General features: G+C 32.0%; 7 protein-coding genes across 9 annotated transcripts; 4 read left to right on the top strand and 3 right to left on the bottom strand.

Annotated features, from left to right (window-relative positions):
* The first annotated feature begins 7 nt into the window (after positions 1 to 7).
* LOC121122490 (uncharacterized) lies at positions 8 to 1,878 on the top strand. The gene is made up of 2 exons (XM_040717502.2): positions 8 to 598; positions 667 to 1,878. Exons 1-2 carry the CDS (start codon positions 203 to 205, stop codon positions 1,210 to 1,212), a joined length of 942 nt encoding a protein of 313 aa, XP_040573436.1. The 5' UTR covers positions 8 to 202; the 3' UTR covers positions 1,213 to 1,878.
* On the top strand, positions 1,407 to 1,790 carry LOC121123614 (3-hydroxybutyryl-CoA dehydratase). Its single transcript, XM_040718733.1, has one exon. It carries the CDS (start codon positions 1,407 to 1,409, stop codon positions 1,788 to 1,790), a length of 384 nt encoding a protein of 127 aa, XP_040574667.1.
* Positions 1,879 to 1,885: 7 nt separating the features above from the next.
* Positions 1,886 to 3,417, bottom strand: LOC121122489 (BTB/POZ domain-containing adapter for CUL3-mediated RhoA degradation protein 2). 2 transcript variants are annotated; one of them, XM_040717501.2, is made up of 3 exons: positions 2,960 to 3,417; positions 2,640 to 2,884; positions 1,886 to 2,586 (listed from the first exon to the last, which is right to left on the bottom strand). In XM_040717501.2, the coding sequence occupies exons 1-3, from the start codon at positions 3,138 to 3,140 to the stop codon at positions 2,080 to 2,082; spliced, it is 933 nt and encodes a 310-aa protein (XP_040573435.1). In that variant the 5' UTR covers positions 3,141 to 3,417; the 3' UTR covers positions 1,886 to 2,079. The 2 variants fall into 2 exon arrangements, with proteins under 2 accessions (XP_040573435.1, XP_040573434.1); XM_040717500.2 differs by having other exon boundaries at positions 2,942 to 3,273.
* A 1,100-nt stretch (positions 3,418 to 4,517) lies between these two features.
* Positions 4,518 to 6,252, bottom strand: LOC121123167 (KICSTOR complex protein kaptin). Of its 2 annotated transcripts, XM_071890612.1 has the most exons (3): positions 5,644 to 6,179; positions 4,616 to 5,585; positions 4,518 to 4,551 (listed from the first exon to the last, which is right to left on the bottom strand). In XM_071890612.1, the coding sequence occupies exons 1-2, from the start codon at positions 6,017 to 6,019 to the stop codon at positions 4,636 to 4,638; spliced, it is 1,326 nt and encodes a 441-aa protein (XP_071746713.1). In that variant the 5' UTR covers positions 6,020 to 6,179; the 3' UTR covers positions 4,518 to 4,551; positions 4,616 to 4,635. The 2 variants fall into 2 exon arrangements, with proteins under 2 accessions (XP_071746713.1, XP_040574223.1); XM_040718289.2 differs by having other exon boundaries at positions 4,528 to 5,585; positions 5,644 to 6,252.
* Positions 6,253 to 12,213: 5,961 nt separating this feature from the next.
* On the top strand, positions 12,214 to 13,523 carry LOC121123771 (nuclear distribution C, dynein complex regulator). Its single transcript, XM_071890745.1, is given in 3 exon segments — positions 12,214 to 12,288; positions 12,345 to 13,035; positions 13,038 to 13,523. Coding segments are annotated over 2 exon segments (936 nt in total). The 5' UTR covers positions 12,214 to 12,288; positions 12,345 to 12,437; the 3' UTR covers positions 13,376 to 13,523.
* A 191-nt stretch (positions 13,524 to 13,714) lies between these two features.
* On the top strand, positions 13,715 to 14,531 carry LOC121123613 (nucleoside diphosphate kinase 6). The gene has a single exon (XM_071890746.1). The coding sequence runs from the start codon at positions 13,913 to 13,915 to the stop codon at positions 14,432 to 14,434; it is 522 nt and encodes a 173-aa protein (XP_071746847.1). The 5' UTR covers positions 13,715 to 13,912; the 3' UTR covers positions 14,435 to 14,531.
* Positions 14,532 to 14,630: 99 nt separating this feature from the next.
* LOC121123770 (uncharacterized) lies at positions 14,631 to 16,866 on the bottom strand. The gene is made up of 5 exons (XM_040718903.2): positions 16,728 to 16,866; positions 16,483 to 16,661; positions 15,490 to 16,406; positions 15,069 to 15,439; positions 14,631 to 14,984 (listed from the first exon to the last, which is right to left on the bottom strand). The coding sequence occupies exons 2-5, from the start codon at positions 16,657 to 16,659 to the stop codon at positions 14,941 to 14,943; spliced, it is 1,509 nt and encodes a 502-aa protein (XP_040574837.1). The 5' UTR covers positions 16,660 to 16,661; positions 16,728 to 16,866; the 3' UTR covers positions 14,631 to 14,940.
* Positions 16,867 to 18,956: the final 2,090 nt, after the last annotated feature.

Genomic DNA, 18,956 nt, shown 5'->3' with positions numbered 1-18,956 from the left:
CCGACCCAACACTACAGATGACGCTATTCAATCAAAATAAACATTAACATTTAAGTTCTGATATTATTATATTTATTAATAAATAATAATTATTTCGTTTTCAATTCAGTGGTCAAATCGCAGCAACATAAGTATTAATTATCATTTTTAAATTTACAAAAAAAATCAAATCTTCGTGGGACTGTTCAGTCAATTAAACTCCATGCATAGAGGGTATCGAAGTCGGAGTAGATCACCTCATAGAAGGACGTTTTCCTCTCGCTATGATGATGATCAAAACGTATCAGAAGAGTATTTTAAAGATCGGAGACTCAAAAGAGAAGAGATATGTAGTAGGGGTGTAAAAGAGGTATGGGCCGAGTCCCCTGCGCAAGAGTTTCCTGGTCGATCACCATCCCCTTCTGATACAAAATTGGAGGACTCTAAAAAGAAAAAAAAGAAGAAGAAAAGAAGACGGGACTCCTCAACATCATCTTCCGTCTCCTCATCCTCATTCAGTTCCTCTTCATCAGATTCGGACGAAAAGAGAAAGAAGAGACACAAGAAGACTCGATCCAAGAAGAAAAAGTCCAAGGACAAGAAAAAGAAAACTCTGAAGGTAAAAGTAACCCTAAAATTAGGAAATTAATTCCATAAAATAATTAATTTGTTTACTCTACCTCTAAGGCTAAGAAGAAAAAATCGAAAAAGAAGTCCTCATCAAAGAAATCCAAAAAGAAGCAAGTGTCCTCCTCATCATATTCGGAAGAAGAGGATAATGAATGGATCGAAAAGGAGATTGTTCCTCGCATGGGTGGAACTGGAGGCGCTGGGAAAAATATCCTTAATGAAGATGACGATAACGATGTGTTAGGTCCTTCTTTACCCCAAAAAGTACAACTAAGTGCCAAAGAAATGGGCACAGCTCTTTTACCTGGCGAGGGATCCGCCATGGCAGCCTATGTCACCGAAGGCAAACGTATTCCAAGAAGAGGTGAAATCGGTCTTACTTCTAATGAAATATCCAAGTTTGAAGTTGATGGATGGGTCATGTCAGGATCGCGTCATAGGCGTATGGAGGCGGTGCGTTTGAGAAAGGAAAATCAAATTTATTCGGCGGATGAGAAGCGAGCATTGGCCATGTTTTCCAAGGAAGAAAGAGATAAACGAGAGAATAAGGTTCTTGGTCAGTTTAGAGAAATGATTCAAGACAAGCTGAAAAAATCAAAGTGATACTGTGAATCTTGAAGAAGAATGTACAAGAACTATTTTATTTTTATATAATATGAAAAACACATGTGTTAAGAGTTTTGCATTTCAATAACAAGGGTTTTGCCATTATCCGGCCGTATCCTAAATCTAAGCGCCTAATTTAATACTAATATACACTTGTTTATTGTAGTTGCTGAAGAGGTCAACTTCATGAAATGGTGCGACTAAGTAAAAATTTTCTCGGGAAACTTTTCGAGACTACTAGATTAATTTCTCCTTGCGAAGTGACTAAATTTGCCTTATGCTCCGGGGACTACAATCCTGTACACTTTAGTTCTAATCCAAAGTCTCCGTCAATTGTTCATGGAATATATATTCTAGGCTTAGTCAGTGGTGTTGTGGGGGCGCACTTACCTGGATCTATATTAGTTCACATGGATACGAAGTTTGTAAAACCTTGTTACGTGGGAACGACCGTGAGAGTCAAGGTTCAAAAAGACGATGACAGAAAGATTTCAACTTTGTCATTTTGGGTTGAAAATGAGTCGGAGGCTAGTGAAGTGTTTTTGAAGGGAACTCTCAAAGTAACAAAGTCGTAATTAAAAAAAAAAAAAAATATGTAACTATGTTGGTAATAATTAATTAGTAGATAGAAATTAAAGATTTAGTAGTAAGAAATGAAATGTATACGAACTGTGTTGAGTGTATTTTATTCTAAAAATATTCATGGAGGAGATTTACTATAGATTTGAGAGACTGGTTATTATGGGGAGTGATAGTTGATTAATACATGACAGTATATTATATTGAATTTACACAGAGACAATCAATATAATAATATTAGACAACCTCGACTTGTGCACGCTATCAGAGCCCATTCCAATAGGATTAATTATTTTTATTGGAACGCAAACGCGCCAGCCCTGACCTTTCCGATGAAGATGCTTGAGGTTGAGGAATGGGCCTATTTCTATCATCCTCATCATCACTCGTATAGGATGCAACAGCACCTCGAGTGGAGGTCGCCTGCATCAACTCCTGATCAGGTCCAGTACGATTTTCATATAATAGGCAATTCAGGGTTTCCTCGTAAATTCTAGCTTCTGGAAACTCAACCTTTGTATTCTTTCTTTCCGTTGCATAAACAATTGCCGTACAACAAACCTCCGCAATTTTTTTCCCATGTCCATAAAAGCTCCAACAGCATATTTCATTCGAACTAATAACATCTTTAATGAATAAAACTCTATTGCTAAATCTAAGAGACATTTTGTCAAATAATTCTATATTCTTCAGAAGATTATCATCTGAGGCTCCAGTGTATGAATATTTATTGTTGTGTCGGTTGATTAAAAGTTTTACGGCAGGTCTCATAAAATTTGCTGTAATTAAAGCCTATAAGGAAGATAATGAATTATTGGAGGTTCATCTTTCTACTACTTGGCTACCTGCTCCTCCTTTTGAGAGGTGATGAGCGGTACACGACAAATTGGCACAAGGTCAGTGGGCTCTTCCGAAAAAGTCTTTAATCGCTTTTCGCAAGCATCCGCCAAATCATCAATGCAAAAATACTTTGCTTCCGCATGCATCTCACTGAGTTCTCTCCTCGACTCTGGGAGACTCACGTTGCCATCACGAAGAAAGTTTAATATTGAACTAAAATGTTTGCCACAGCGATCGATTAAAATCCAACCTGGAAAGGAAAAGGAAATTTGTCAGAGTGTCAAGTGTGACCCTTGTTCTTTCTTACAGTCTTTTGACGACTCACCTTCTGCATCTGTTAGAACCTCCATTCGTCCAGAAAACATGGCTCCCAACATGTTGTCATGCTTGGTCAACGTTCCAATTGTGGTATAGTGAAGGGATCCTCCGACATTGAGTTTCACGTACTGAGAAGGATTCCCTTTTACTACATTTTCCGTAGTAGTCGAAGGGCTCGATCCCGACATTGCATGAGTCCTCAAAAGCCCTCGACTCTGACAACCAAGTAAACAATGGAGCTAGAAATGAAAGAAAGAGAGAGAGAGAGAGAGAGTTGATGAGTGATGAGAGTGTGCACTCTGCTGTGTCTGTGCTGTGACAATGACAACACCCCATCTCAATACATCAAGCCCTCATATTCTCTCTCACTCTCTCTTTCTACTTCTCTCCACCTCTCTTTAATTCTCTTCAAATTTCTCAGATTCATTCATTCTCCTCACTTCTTCCCAGCAAGGTGCTCTGCTCTCTATTTCTCGCTCAACTTATTTTTTAGTATAAAATATTTATTATTTTATGTAGCTCTTGTTCAATATCAAGGCTGAAGGCAGTTCTTGCATCATTCTCATGAATTTAACTTAATCTAAACCCTTCTAAAAACCGATTCACATTAAATTAATTCATTTTCATGCGCCCTTTCCTGCTTTAAAATTAACCCAAATAATTATCATCACTGCCTATCAATGTATTTCAATTCACTTTTGACTATTTAGCCCAACACTCTACTCTCTAATATATGTATATCTACTTAACTATTCATGTCGAGAACTATTTCATGAATCATGACTTGTTGATATATCGAAATTTTAATTTTTCTAAGTATTTTACTACAAACAATGTATAATACAAGAAACAACGATATAACAAATTACGATGTTTTCCTCAAAATTGAGTGCAAATGTTGTTTGATTTTTTATTAGAAACATTGCTCCATTAACTTATTTGTGACAATGATGATTAGGGTTATGTTATCAATTCTGAAAATATTCTAATAAATGGAAATAAAAAAATTGATTTATTGTCAAATATAAAGCCAAACACAAGATTCTAAATAAATAGTAATCTCTCACTAATTGTTTATTGGTTTAAAAAAAATGCAATCTAATTAGAGTGGATATTACTTCTTTTCTCCTATGTTTTTCTTCGCATAATATGTTTTTTTATATTACATATAATTCCCCTTATTTTTAATATATATTATGGGCTCATTTAAGAAATAGAATGCCCTCCTAACTGGAAGTAAGATCTAATAAGATTGTTATATTTTTTTTATGGATGAATGTCCAAATTAAATAAATGTTTATATAATCGTCGCAGTAAGATTCATGCCACATAAACACTATATGCTAATTAATAGCAATAATTTCCCCATTTTCACACCAATTTTTTTACGAACAAAGTAGTGATACCTTTTCGTTAGAGGGACATAATTATAATTGGCAAAGAAGAAATAGATGTTCAAATCCTACAAACAAATATAAAATATTGAAGAAACAAAGTTTTCTTCAACGATTACACCACAAACTCAAATTATTGTCTATCACATAACAAAGTTAGGGACGATGAAATGCCCATTAATAAGCATATTGATCATATATTTTCCTATATAAAAATATTAATTCTAATATAACAAGCTAAAATAATATTTTAATTAAAAACATATTACAAATTCATTTGCCAACTTCATCACAGGAACCTCCCAGTAAGGAATTGAGCCTTTTTTTTCAATGTTCTCATTACAATAGTTCGATCAAGTTGTAGGATATGAAGGCCTTTGGTTGTCATGACCACGAGATCCCTAATGCCATCACCACTTAAGTCAATATAGTCTAAACTTAAAATAGGAGCTGGAAAACGGCGAGAAGAGAGATTCAACTTTTTTCTTACCCATTCGGAACCATGTTTTCCATAGCATAGAATAACTTGTCCATACGTACTAATAAGTATCTCGGGTTTGCCGTCAAAGTTAACATCTGCTATCAAAACTGAGGTAGGTACATCAAAGTTATGACTATTTTTCAAGGTTTCAAAGTCTTCAAGTCCGTTTTGATTAATGTCATGAAATACTTTAGCTTCTGAGAGTGCATACGCAACTGCCAAATTCCATTCTTTGGTCTCATTTGAATGTGGAAATCCCTCTAGTATCTTGGGAGTAGGACAATGAAGCGTTGACTGGAAAAACTTGAGAGAACAAATAGGATCTTCCATAGCCTCGTGTATCCACAAAGCCTCTAAGGTTGATGATTTTAAATTGAATCTCGTAACTTTTAAACGACCATCCTCTCTCCCCGTTGCACAAAGTCTATACATGTCACTCTCAGTCTCATAATAAATTATGTCCAGCCATTGTACGATAGATAAGGATGTGTCTTTCTCCTCCTCCAATTCGGGAAAGCATGCGCTTAAAGGGATTTTGCTGTAGACCTGTCCTTCAGACTCATAGGAATATGGATGAATTTGCGAGTCACTCCCAGACAAAAGCCAAACAATCGAGCCTTGAGGTCCTTTTACAGGAGCATGACTCAATTGATAGGGAATGAAATCTAATTCCAAGGATTGACAATTATGAGCGAGTGTATCCTCTAGGGGTATATCATCACTGTAGATATTGAAGAACTGTCCTCCACTATTTGTTGCTAAAATGAAAATGTGACTATATAGGATATCTGAGTAATTTAAAACATGAAACCCCACCATTCTCCGAAGAGGTAGGAGACTTGATGATAATGGTGATGCCGACGACGTAGTCTTTCAAATCCTCTCTTCTGAATGCATCGATAGAAATGATTTCAGCTCCTGACGGAATGTATGTAAAATGTATTTCCTTGGAAAGAATTCTGGGAGTATTGGAGGATGAGCCTCTGCATTGAAGTGTGAAGGATCTCCGATTCAGAGTGGAGGCAAGGATAAAGACATCTCTTTCTTTTCTATCATCCTTTACATCTTTTCCAGAGGGAGCAATGATTTTGGAGAGAGTATAAATATTCCCTTGAGATTGTAAGTGGTGAAGATGAACATCATGGAAATCTCCCGCTTCGTCTTCTGTCATCATAGGGTACTTGCGTTCCATTATTCATCAATTAATAATTTGACTAAATCTTGTCAATAAGAACGACTCATGACCACGGCAACTCAGGAAAGTCTTTCTATTTCATTGATGCTTGAATTTACAATAAATATTCATAGGAATTATAAAAATAGTATAGATATCAACTTTAAGTAAAAACTACAAGTAAATATTGTGCGGGTCAAGAATGATAATAATTTATAATTTGTAGCAATGAGTTTTAATACTATCTACCCGGAGGAGCATAATCTCTAATCACGCAACCTACTGCATTGCTGATAAACGTCAATTTAACTAGGGTTAGACATTCCGATTGCTAAACTAATATGAGCTTTGTACAATTATACAATACTAATAATTTGTCGTAATTGTAGTTTTGTATCAGCGTCACTTGGTATTTTAATCAACTTTTGTATTTTGGAGTAATATTTTAAAATCCCCAAGAATTGTTCTTGATGCAAAAATGATGCCTATTTACAGCTAAAAAATCAAAAGGACATATTTGTTAAAGGGTTTTTTAAAGTAAATTATCAAAAAATTGTTCCATTAATGATTTAATCGGATAAACTTGCCCTGCAAAAATTAATGTATCTATTTCTAGTTAATTCTATTCTAATGAAAAAAAATATGTTTATTTCATTGATCTTAATCTTGAAATAATTAAGTAAATAAGTAACTTTAAATCATATTTAATCTGTAATTATATTGAAGGAATAACCAGTCTTGTGGAGTGACCCAGAAGTCAGCAGAGTATATACACAAGGAGTTGAATAGTCTTGGAATTACATAATCGAAATAGTTGGATTCAGTCCCTGGATTACTAAGTAATATTTTTAATTTGGAACCATTAATTTTTAGACGTTTTTAGTTCCAATCAAATTGTTATACTTATTGTTGATATTTATTTTTAGGGATTGAGAACTTAAATTTGATTTCAAGATTCTGATTCGCATGGAAAGGTTGCTCTGAAGTCTCATGATTCTATTTGTTTGGAATTGCAAAATTCTATTCCGGCTCTACAAATCAGAAAATAAAGATTTTTTCATTTATAGTTTTCTCATATACCTACTTAATATAATTAATAATGAAAAAAAAAATCATAATGAATATCAATTTATTGTTCATAGATACATTAGTCTCATTATGATAGCTGTTTAACAAAATTTATTTATTTTAAAAATGCTCTTTTTTAAACCGACTGTATTTTAAATTTGTTAATAATCCTTCATACAGACAGTAAATATTTTATTAGCAGTTTTCATGTAATTTTTGATTTGTTGAACTGGCATTCCAAACAACCTGTGTTAATAATATTTAAAACTAGATTTAGCTTTTTATATATTCAAACATTATTTTAAAAATGAGTCCTGATGCACAAAATTTAAAAAATTATATTTTTACAAATAGATTTCTTCATTATTTTTATGAATATTTCTTCCAATATTGCAACCAGCTCTACAATAAATTTCGAGGGGTAAGTCAAGTTACATCGAGAAAACTTGTATAATGCATTCTTCAATTTCAGATTTATTTTCAATTTCTTTTTAACTGTTAGTCCAAGAATGATTAAATTGACACAAATCCACTTGTTGACAGTGGTGTACGCAGGGGCTGTAGCCCTCCCCTAAATTAAATTAAAGATTTTTTGCTTTTTACTAGAAAATTTAATATTTGTCTTTTTTCCAAAAATTTATATTTTGAAATAAAAAATTTTTGGAAAAAAAATTTAATCTTTTGTGAAGAACTATAGATTTTTTAAATAGAAAAAAATTAGTTCTTTAGGAATAGTTGTGAATTTTTGATTTTTTTGCAAAAATATCGAAACAAAACTCGTTTGCATGTAACACAATGTATTATTTATTTATTCTAGATTTTATATTCTAAGTAGTTTTTTAACCTTATGATTTTTTTTCCGATTCTATCATTTAAAGCACAGAAAAGAATAAACTAATTTAATCCATGTTACCGCCCATATTCACGAAAACGAAATTATAGGCCGTCACTTTGTAATTCACTAGTTAAGACATAGTGAAAGTTTAATTTTGATATTAAAAATCCACTAAGATCAACAATAACGTGACTTAGAACTATGGTTATCAGTCCGTATTTATTTGGTAAAATCCAGCCTTAAGACCGGTCCTTCGGACTGTTAGTACTGATTTAATAAATAAAATTGAGTCACGTATATAAGTTTTAAGAGTAATATGAATGACTGCATATTTTTTTCAAAAAATACAAAATCAGCATTTTTTTTTTCTTCAAAAATCCAAAAACTGGAACTGTCATTACAGTCTTCAGCCCAAAATAAGGACGGGTTCAACATTACTTAGAGCCGTACAAATTTATTTTAATAATGAATTAAGTAATTGGTAAATCATATTTCTACTTCTTAATCCAATGTGAAAATGTTCTGAGATACATATCTTTTCTTTAACAAGGATTTTTGATAGGAAATCTGGATTCATCCAGGTTTTTTTTGTGCCCTAAAAGCATTAAACACTTTTCTAATAATTGACAAAATTCGTTGTATCCATCAAAAGTCTTCATTTTCTTTTTAGATTAAAAAATCGATTTATTGAAATTTACTTTATCTTCATGTGTACAAATATACTCCATACTTCATGGTTGAAGATATTTATGAGTCAATTTGCTAGGAAATCTGATGTTTTAATTGATTTCATCGATATAAAAATCTTCGTATAATTCGGATATCCTGTCATTATACTTTAAAATGGACGACTAATAAGAATTTGTAATTTTTCAAAATTATTCCAGCAATTTTTTAAATTGTACACGATATCAAAAAAAAAAAAAAAAAAAGGATACATTGTCGGAGTTGATTGGATTCCGTATTGAAGTCAAAAGACATATATTAAACATAATATAATCAATAAGCATTTTTCTGTTAGCCGGAGGATTGTCAAATGACAAGTTTTTATCCATCCCAATCAATTTGTCCGTGGCATTTTCCACTTGTATAAACTAAAAAAAAAAACTACTCTTCATCAGTTAACAAAGTTACTTACCTTCATCTATCATCAAATGCACATAATCGTTAGAAGCTGGATAGTTCTAGTTATTCTTGTCAGATAGTTAGTACCAAGGTTAATAGAAAAATGTATTTCTATTAACCTTGGTTACTACGAAGTAGATATAAGAAATATCTAACACCATTATAAATCCTTATTTACAAGTGATTATATTTTTAAAACATATGGTTGTCAATAATAAGTGCTTATTTGAGTATTTCTCTTTATTTTGAAATAAAAGAAAGAATTCCTCTTTAAAAAAAAAAATTTTACCTATAAGGTCATCGATGATGACCATATAGATTAATGAAATGCCCAATGACGCAACGGGTATTTCTTCTTCTAATTCGCTCATCAATTAATCGATTCGATTAATGGCTTTTGACTGCATGGGTGGGGTCAAACAGGTGTATTAGACTTTGTTAAGGCAATGAGTTCTTATACTATAAGAGATCATTGGTCAAGCATAACTAAAAAAAAAGATACTAAAAATTTATCTTGATGCAAGGACTCTTAAATACATGTTGATAGGTTACCATTTCACCTTAGGACATTTTGCCTAAGTAAGGATATTCCCCTTAATATATAAGTATAATTTTTTTTTGGTTGAAACTGATGTTCCATTGGAATTTTTTTAAATCAAAATAGGTAATATTCATTACTATAAAATACATTAAATGTTTGCTTTCTGTTGAAATAATGATGGAATTAGACTCTTGTCTTATATTATGCTTGTTCGTCAATCTATGAGTCTTTTATACTATAAATAATTCATAATGTCTAATGATAATTACTAATAGAGAAGTGATTATCAATTTTTTTATTCGAACCGTTGCCGTGTTAATTTATTTTTTTTCTTATTAATCTACTAATTTTATTATGTACTTAGTTTCCGGTTCAAATTAATTAAATAGTGAGATTTTGTTGGTGTAAGCATTTAAATATGGGTTTATGATTTCATCATTTTTTATCAGAAAATAACCCTAATACAAATTACCTATTTTGATTAAAAAATTCAAAGTAAACATCAATTTTAACCAAAAATAACAACTACTGCGTATAAATCTCATTAGCTAATATATATTAAGGTGAAATATCTTTGAGACAAAATGGGTTTAAGGGAAAATGTCCTGAGGCAAAATTACATAGAGCCATTTTTATAATGAAATTAATTATATTTAAGCTCACTATTTTGTGAAGAAGTTCATTTGATTTAAAAAAAAGGAATAATTGTCATTTTTTATACAATTATTAATTATTCATCATATACCCCGTATGTTACTATGAACGATAAAGAAAAATACCTCTTTCTGAAGCCGAATAAATAAGTAGAAGAAAGAAAAGGACTTAAAACAATTTTTGATCAATATTATTGACGTAGCCTTAATATATTATTTTTTTAAATTATATTTGGTTCATTTGATCCCACATCAGAAAAAGTGATTTTTGGGTAACCTAACTTAGATCAGAAAAAAATAATTATATTTTATGAAACTTTATGACGAAATGTATTAAATGAGCTAATATAAAATTTATAACTAATTTTTGTCATTGAGTTTCAGAAACTTTAATTTGGCTTTCTTTTTTCTGTTAATATTGTTTAAAGTATATATTGCCCTAAAAACATACAATCAATTAAATAAATTTGTTGAAACCTTTTGATTGCCATTGCATGGGCCATGTCTAAGTATTTAAGAAAATGTTATAATTTTTGAAACCAAAGATTTATGAGTCAAAAAACTAAAATACACCCAGTTGACCCCTCCCCATCCTATAAATTATGTTTGTTTAATGAAACTGTTATTTTTATTTTTGCCTTCTTTAATGGTGTGTTTTTTCTCCTGTAAGAGTATAGAAAAGTATCTTTCATTGACATTTAATTAGAAAAATATATAATTAGACGTAGGTAACTATGAGGATTCATAACGGTCCATCTTGATACATTTGAGCTTGCAAATTGAAGAAATGAAGGATGTTTTCTATTGGCTCTAGTTCGACATACAACAAAAATACACTTGTTCACCGTAATTAATGAATAATTTTATTATTTCAAGATTAAGATAAATATCTTGTTATTAGAATGAAGCGAACTAATTGATTACTTAATCTTGTGCAAACACGCACTAGAATTGAGATTTTATTTTTGAAGGGTAAATTCATCAATATAAATGTTGATTTAAAACTACGACAAACGATTACTTTCAGATAACTGTACATAGCTAATATTAGTTTACCAATCATAATTTCCCATGGAAATCATGTTTTTTTACCACAACAGGTTGCTTGATTGGAGTAAGTGCTTCTCCAGATAGTATTAAAACCATAAAGATAGAAAAAAATATAAAAATGTTTTTATCTCTATGATTAGAACTCATCGATCAATGAATCATATTCTTTTGATTACCACGTTAATTTTTGGTTTCTTTTATTTTTACATACCGAGAGGATTTTATGCATCATTGTCAATTCAGGTAACACCTAAATATATATTCATTTCAGTGTTCCCTGGGGTCAATTCATTGATCATTTGAATGTTTACTATTCATAGTCTCCTTATGACGTCACATATTTTTGACTTTAATGCGTGCATACGGAAAAACCGGAACAATTATCTTTCTAAATATTTTATCATTACTATTAATAAATTATAATATTAACTTATTAATATCGCGACGCGTTCGTTTCCGATCTCATTTCAATTTCCTTAATTTGGTTGAGATAAAGTATCTTGAAATTGGTAAGATAGGCGCAAATACGGAGCGTACTACAGCGTAGCATTACGTTGCGCAGTAGAAATATTTTATCGAAGAGCACGTTGTTTTTCTTTTTTGTTGTCTTTCTCTCTCTCTTTCCTTCTTTCTCTCTGTTTTCCTGGCCTATTCTCTAGTGGAAAAAAGGTGACAAGGATTTTGACTTGGTGGATTGGCTTTGTTAGGCAGAGATGATAAATCGTCTCACTTTGAGAAGTATAATGCAGCTGTTGTATTTGGTCTATATATTATTTTTAAAATCCAGAGGAAAAAAATCATCCATTAAATTAATGGCTGTTTCGGCGGCAAAAGGATTTCAGCTAAACATACCAAAGTTAACAGCTGAAAACAATAGAAGCGTTTAACACATTGCTTGTCGCAGGACCACCAATGGCAATATATAATAGTAGCACCGGCAGCAGGGAAATAGCGAGTCTTCCTGAATTTTTCTCCTAATTTCTTGCATTGATTCCATCGTCGCCCGCAATACAAGGTAGGTTTCTAGAATCATCTATTAACTATTCCAATCCAATATTATTGAATAGACAGACTGGGATATCACATATTAAATCTACCCGTAGGAAGTGAGAAGACTTTTGGGACTCGAAAGAACACAAGAATTGAATTGACAAAATAATCAAAATGGAAGACAGCGAGGAACGTTATGACGGAATGTTCTTCACAGTGATCAATCAATGTGGAGGAGGTATCCAAGGGTTCTTGGATATCTTTTTCAGCTTCTTAGCTCGAAAGACGGACTTTTACCAAGGGGTCGGAAACGAGGAGGCCAAAAAGATATTGATGAAGAAATTCGATGAATATGCTGCTGTTGCGCAAAAGGTGGTTTCATCTCGAAAAGCTGAATTGGCAGCACAGGATGCTAAAGCCAAAGAGAGGAGACGGAAGGAGGAGGAAAATGAATCCAAAATTGAGGAAGTGACGGACTTTGAAGCAGAAAAGATTCAGAAGGAAATCGAGGAGAATAAGAAGAGACAAAAGATGGAGGGAGAGACTAGCGGGGCTCCGAAAGGAGATGGAGAGGAAGAGGAGGATGACCCCACAAAGATGAAGCCGAATGAGGGAAACGGGGCTAATATGCCCAAGTACAAATGGACACAGACTCTGACTGAAGTCGAGCTTCGCATTCCCTTATATAAAGCCTGCAAGTCCAAAGACCTCAACGTAGAACTTAGCAAGAAAAAGATCAAAGTGGGCATTAAAGGAGAGGAGCCCATCATCCAGGGGACTTTCCCGAGGACATTAAGGCAGATGATAGTGCATGGCTCATTGAGGATAAGAAGTGTGTACTCGTCAACATTGAAAAGTCAAATAAAATGTCCTGGTGGGCCCACGTCATCAAAAGTGATCCTGAAATTAATACGAAAAAAGTTCAACCTGAAAACTCGAAATTGAGTGATTTAGATGGGGAAACAAGGTCCATGGTTGAGAAAATGATGTATGATCAGCGACAAAAAGAAATGGGAAAACCAACCTCAGATGAGCAAAAGAAGCAGGATATGTTGAAACAATTTATGTCGAGCCACCCCGAGATGGACTTTTCCAAGTGCAAATTTAACTAGTTGTCAATCACTTCATTAAGTTTAGAGAGAACTCAATTTTTCCTGTCTTGATACTTTATATATATTATATGCACACACTTTTTTTTGTACTATGTGATGACTTTTGGCCCGACCGTCTCTGAAATAAAATTTCGTTCATTGATCGCAATTTTGGTAAAAAAGTGATGCAATGACTGTGTTAACATTGCATTTGATCTCGGTAAATGCAAACCCCCAATCCAATTTTTCTACATTCGTTTAATTAATTCGTAACCTGAATAAATGACATTTCACTCAAATGATTTTTTGTACACAGGTTTTCCATTGAGAATTAAATATTTTACTTTTATTTACAGCTTATTATGGGAATTTTAACTGAGGATGCAAAACGTCGCCTATACACTCTTATCTCATTTGGAAAAACTGGATTTCATTGGGGCTTCTTACCCTTGGTTCTATACTTGGGATTTCTTAAAGGCCCTGAAGAGGGAATGCCTCCATTCAGTCTTATAAGTTTGTTTGCTTGGGAATAAAACGCCTTAAGCCCAACTATTTCAAATGAATACAAAAACGATATCTCTAACATTAGCCATAATTAAACCTGACATAGCAAAAATACCATATATTGTTCAATCAATTCGTCATCGCATTTTAGACTCGGGTTTCGTTGTACTTAGATCAGCTTCTTTTAAGGTACCCACGAATGACGTTCGTCGCTTCTACAGTGAACATGAAGGAAAGTTTTTTTACAATCGTTTGACAACGTTTATGTCCTCTGGTACTTCTCATCTTCATGTCCTGGGGCATACTGAAGATAATGCCATATCATTATGGAGAGAGCTTATGGGTCCCACCAAGGTTTTTCGAACTCGCTACGAAAAACCAAATACTATAAGAGGCAAGTATGGTTTAACAGACACAAGAAATGGAGTTCATGGTTCGGACTCGGTGGAAAATGCTTGCCGAGAAATTTCATTATTTTTCCCAGACTTCGATTTCGAAAAGTGTGGTCGTTTTACTAAGGAAGATAGTCTATTATTCGATGTCGATAATTTTGTTCATTATCCAGTATCAAAATAGTATTCAATCATTTATTTTTTGAATGCTATTAGATTTTTATTTTGTTATATATTAGGTTTAAAAATAGTAATGAAAATATATTCCTTGTTTAATTTTCCTTACGATATACAAATTCTTTTTTAGTTAATAGAAATTGCATTTTATTGCTCGTATACAATATATTCCTTGTTTAATTTTCCTTACGATCTACAAATGATTTTTTTAGACATAGAAATTGCATTTTATTGCTACTATACATATGATAGTGGTAACTAACATCAACGAAGATGACTATCAGAATTTATAAATAATGTAGGTTCTTTGTTTCTTGACGTAACGATATTGCTAAAGATAATTCTCTTTAAGTATTACTGACATTAATTTCATTTAATGAGATCAAGTCGTCTTCTTCGATAATAACAGAAAGAGCAGTTCTAATATCCCTTCCTTCAAGTTCCGTACTTGACTCCTTAGTTGAGCTCTGTTTAGTAATTTGAGAGTTTTCTGTTTGTTCCTGGACTTTTTTATCACTTTTCGATGCTTCCTTTTTTATCTAATCCTTGTATTATATCTATAAACAAACGATATGTTAATCTATACTGTGTAATCATTAAACTAGACATAGGCCTAAACTTGAAAAGTATTATTTAGTTACCTGGTTCGTTGAATTGCTCGGCGTAGGCTATACTTGATGGTCTTGAAAATGTTTGTACACTTTCTAAATTAAATTTAACCATGGTTTCTCGGTAGGATTTAGGCTTTGGTAAAGCAATGCTCCAATCCTTGATCAAAGCAATTCTTTGATCTCTATTACGTTTATTTAATATATAAACTACTAATATGGTTGCTATAATGCCAATAATTCCAATGAATAGAACAGCTATGATTGAGGTATAGACAATATCAAACCTTGAGGAGTCGTCGTCACAATCAGAAATTCTGTCAAAGGATTGACTTATTTTATTATAGCATAATGAATTATTTTTTAAGTCTTGTTGTAGGAGGTTCTCAAGATCCGGAAGCATTCTGAAATTTAATTTTAGTTGAATACTTATACTAAAAACTACAAAACGTACCTTAATGTAAAGGCTGAGATGGTCGTATCCAGCAAATATATATGAAGGTTACATAAACAATTACTGATGAAAATATCTTTATACTCAACTACACTGAAACCTCCCGTTACAAGAGATCCTCTGGATGGATCACGAAGAGTTACATTAATGAACCTTAATATATCAGGCCCATTATAAGAGTTGGGATGTAAATCGATCATGCTCAAGGTTTTGGGCTGATCAAAAGTTGTGTTAATAAAATTAATCACTCTGGATTTTATCCTAAGTGAATTAGCTTGAAGTCCGAGGCTTGAATCAATAAATTCGGTTTTCAAGGACTCAATATCAAACGATTTGCTAGAAATAAGTTCCAAGTTTGAAAGAGACACTTTAAATTTAGGTACCGTTACATTAAAAGTACCCCTCCCTGCTCCAATTATAGAAGAACTTATAATATTCAAAGAAGATAATTTAATTTTCATTGATTCAGAACCAGGATCCTTGGTTTTAATAATACAATTAGAGAAAGTAACATTTGGTTCAGAGTATGAGACTCCGAAAAGTCCATTCGTATTAAAATCCAAAAAGCTTATTGAGTTGAAATGTATCGATCTAATTGGACCATTAAACATTGGAAAATTATTCACATTGGTTGGAAATACAACCGGGTTTTTTATATTATCCACTCGAAAGTCGACGGATACATTTTTTTGAAATGTAAAGTCAAAAACTCTTGCCTCATATGGGAACAGAGATTCGACTTTTTCAATGCTGACATATTCTACAGGATGAGTGTTTGAGTTTTGAACAAGCCATTCAAGATTAGAATGAAGGTACACTTCTTCACAGTTTGAGATAGCTAGTCCATTTGATTGAGTTTGCAAATATCGGACAAATATTTTCCGAGCATGTGGTGTGTGATGTCCAAGTCGAAGTTGCTAGGAATATATGTAGGTAACCAAGATTTTGTGTTTCCATGATTATTTTTATTAATAAATAATGTTTGCCACTTACTTTTATATCGGAACAATAGCATGTAAGAATTTTGAGTTCTTCTATGTTAGTTGTATTGCAATTAGGACCAACTTTTACTTTAACCCGGTTGGGTCGTCCAGAAGAACCATCAAATTTAAAATCCGCAGAGATAACTTCAGTAAAAATAAAAAATAATAGACAATATGCTAATTTCATCCCTGTAATCAACATCAAACTTTTTTATAAAATCGTGAAGATACTCAAATTAATGTTCAATTACTGACCTTCACAAAACTTTCCTTGGAGATTGAATCTGATTATGAATTTTCATTTCCATTTAGGAATACACTTTTCTGCTTATGTAGGGATGGTGTACTTTTTTCGACTATTTATCAAGTCACGGAAGTTGAATTTGCTTATCTCTTTTCCTATGCTATTTTATGACATTAATACTACATACTTAATGGCTACATGGAAATTCAGTGTCTTACTCCATATCCTTTTAACTGCCTTAATTACTCATTAAATTTATATTGAATTTAACAAATTAGGAGTTTCTCTATCCATCAAATTCAAATTTGGAAACAACTCTTCCTTTTATATGAAGTGCATTGATAAAAAAATTAAAATGTTAATGGACTGATTAATCAATAATCATTAATTTAATCAATCAAAGACGCTGAAATAGATATAGAACGTACACTTTTTTGTGCTTGACGTAAATGCAAAAGCATTTTCTCACATCAATAAAGTAAATCCCGTAAATTGAAACTTAAACAGCTCAAATTCTACCCATTTCAAAATATAATTAAATTTATTTTTATGGAAAGTTTAATTATTAGGAAATTATCATTTCAATGAGATATAAAAAGTATTATATATTTTTATTTGACCAAAGTTTTAAAATAAAACACTTATCTTCTATTACACAATGTGTATCTAAATCAATTTTCTATTAGGAAGAAATGTTTTCGAAAATCGGCATGCAGTAGTAACTCTATACGCAGCAAATTTTTCAATCAAATTCTATGAAAAATTTTCAATATCCAGGGGCATCCACAGGATTATATATAACTTCTTTTTTTTTTTTGGGAGGAGCTTGGTTTTTGGATTTTTTTTCTAAAAAAATTTCAAAAACCTATAACTATACACAAAAAATTTCAAAAATCCAAAGCTTTTCACAAAAATTGAATTTTTTGGCAAAAATTTCAATACAGCGCCTCAAGCCCACCCCCTTCGGACTCCCGGATATATTAGTCAACAGTTTTGTTTCTGAAGCGAACTTCCAATTTCATGCAAATAATAAGAGGGAAAGTTTCTAAAAATTATTCGACTCCTAATTTTTTCCACAAATATTTGATTGAATTCAGAATTGGCTCCATTTTTATAGAATATATCTGTTTAATTATAAAAATTGGTTTAAATTAAAAATATATAATACAAATTCTGTTTCTTTGACATGATAATTGCTTAATGGTTAAACTTTCTCCAAATAAAAATTAATTATATTATTATATGTGTAAGATATTAGCTGACAAAGTTTTAATTGCCTGCATCTACTTTATTAATATAAGAAAAATCTTTTGTACTTCAGTCAAGATAAGAGAAGGCCCAATAAAATATATCGTTTCAAATTCATTTAAGTAAGTCCTGGATTAATTGGTAATGTGATTTTTGTGATCAGTATGAGCTGGCCTCATCTTGGTTTCTATTCCTCAATGTAATTTTGGTCTCATAGTTAGTCCCAAAATCAAATAAGCTCTATTTAAGACAGTCATTTTCGAAAAATAAAAGCAAAATTAATTTTGCTTAGTCTTGATCCCCCTAAGTCTTGATCTTATCTTGGTCTCTAGTTAGATGGTCTTGACAATAACATTAGGACTGATTTAATTAGTTAATTGTACTGTATCCTAATTTTATTTGCTAAACTGATTTTCATAATAATTCAGTGCTAAATCTAAGTGAAACGGTTTCGTCGTTATAAATATAATTCGAATTTGGACCCAAAAGGGTCAACAAAAATTATTAAACACTTTTGGAAATTATGCTATTTTTCAAAGTAGAAATATAATTGTACATCATAGCAATCCCAATGCCAGTGTAGTACAGAGGAGAGAGAATATGAAAACTGAGGGGAAGGGTCGGTTTTACGTGGAAATTTGCGGCGGTCCCGCACTTGAATATAAAAAATAGGTATATTTACAAAAAATCATTATAAAAAAAATAATAAAAAACACAGTAGTCTATTAAAAATATCAAACAGATTTTAAAATACAAATAAAGACATAGATATGAGCTCGACAATGAAAAAAAGGACCCAACAATGGTCCCTACAGATTGTTTTCTAACAAAAATTAGGATTCTAATTTTTTTTATACAAAATAATCACTATATCTTTAAAAAAAAACCATTCGAAATTAAATTCAAATTTAAAAAAGAAAGAGAAACAACCCAAATTTAGTTTTGCCCAAGGCCCTGCTTAGAGTAAAACTTACCCTGGGCGGGGTGTTCAT

This window comes from Lepeophtheirus salmonis, chromosome 8, assembly GCF_016086655.4.
Source record: "Lepeophtheirus salmonis chromosome 8, UVic_Lsal_1.4, whole genome shotgun sequence".
NCBI lineage: Eukaryota > Metazoa > Arthropoda > Copepoda > Siphonostomatoida > Caligidae > Lepeophtheirus > Lepeophtheirus salmonis.
Note: the sequence above shows the minus strand (reverse complement) of the source record. Positions and strands in the feature narration are given on the sequence as shown.

Bases quoted from the DNA above. Each gene is read 5' to 3' on its own strand.
- LOC121123770 (XM_040718903.2), bottom strand. From the start codon at position 16,659: ATGAAATTAGCATATTGTCTATTATTTTTTATTTTTACTGAAGTTATC. The intron at 15,440-15,489 runs GTACGTTTTGTA...ATTAAATTTCAG, and splicing joins ATCTCAGCCTTTACATTAAG to AATGCTTCCGGATCTTGAGA. The intron at 14,985-15,068 runs GTAACTAAATAA...GTTTGTTTATAG, and splicing joins CGAGCAATTCAACGAACCAG to ATATAATACAAGGATTAGAT.
- LOC121123167 (XM_040718289.2), bottom strand. From the start codon at position 6,019: ATGGAACGCAAGTACCCTATGATGACAGAAGACGAAGCGGGAGATTTC. The intron at 5,586-5,643 runs GTGGGGTTTCAT...TTTTCATTTTAG, and splicing joins TCCTACCTCTTCGGAGAATG to CAACAAATAGTGGAGGACAG.
- LOC121122490 (XM_040717502.2), top strand. From the start codon at position 203: ATGCATAGAGGGTATCGAAGTCGGAGTAGATCACCTCATAGAAGGACG. The intron at 599-666 runs GTAAAAGTAACC...TCTACCTCTAAG, and splicing joins AGAAAAAGAAAACTCTGAAG to GCTAAGAAGAAAAAATCGAA.
- LOC121122489 (XM_040717500.2), bottom strand. From the start codon at position 3,140: ATGTCGGGATCGAGCCCTTCGACTACTACGGAAAATGTAGTAAAAGGG. The intron at 2,885-2,941 runs GTAAGAAAGAAC...TTTCCTTTCCAG, and splicing joins AGGTGAGTCGTCAAAAGACT to GTTGGATTTTAATCGATCGC. The intron at 2,587-2,639 runs GTAGCCAAGTAG...TCTTCCTTATAG, and splicing joins CCTCTCAAAAGGAGGAGCAG to GCTTTAATTACAGCAAATTT.
- LOC121123614 (XM_040718733.1), top strand. From the start codon at position 1,407: ATGGTGCGACTAAGTAAAAATTTTCTCGGGAAACTTTTCGAGACTACT.
- LOC121123613 (XM_071890746.1), top strand. From the start codon at position 13,913: ATGAATACAAAAACGATATCTCTAACATTAGCCATAATTAAACCTGAC.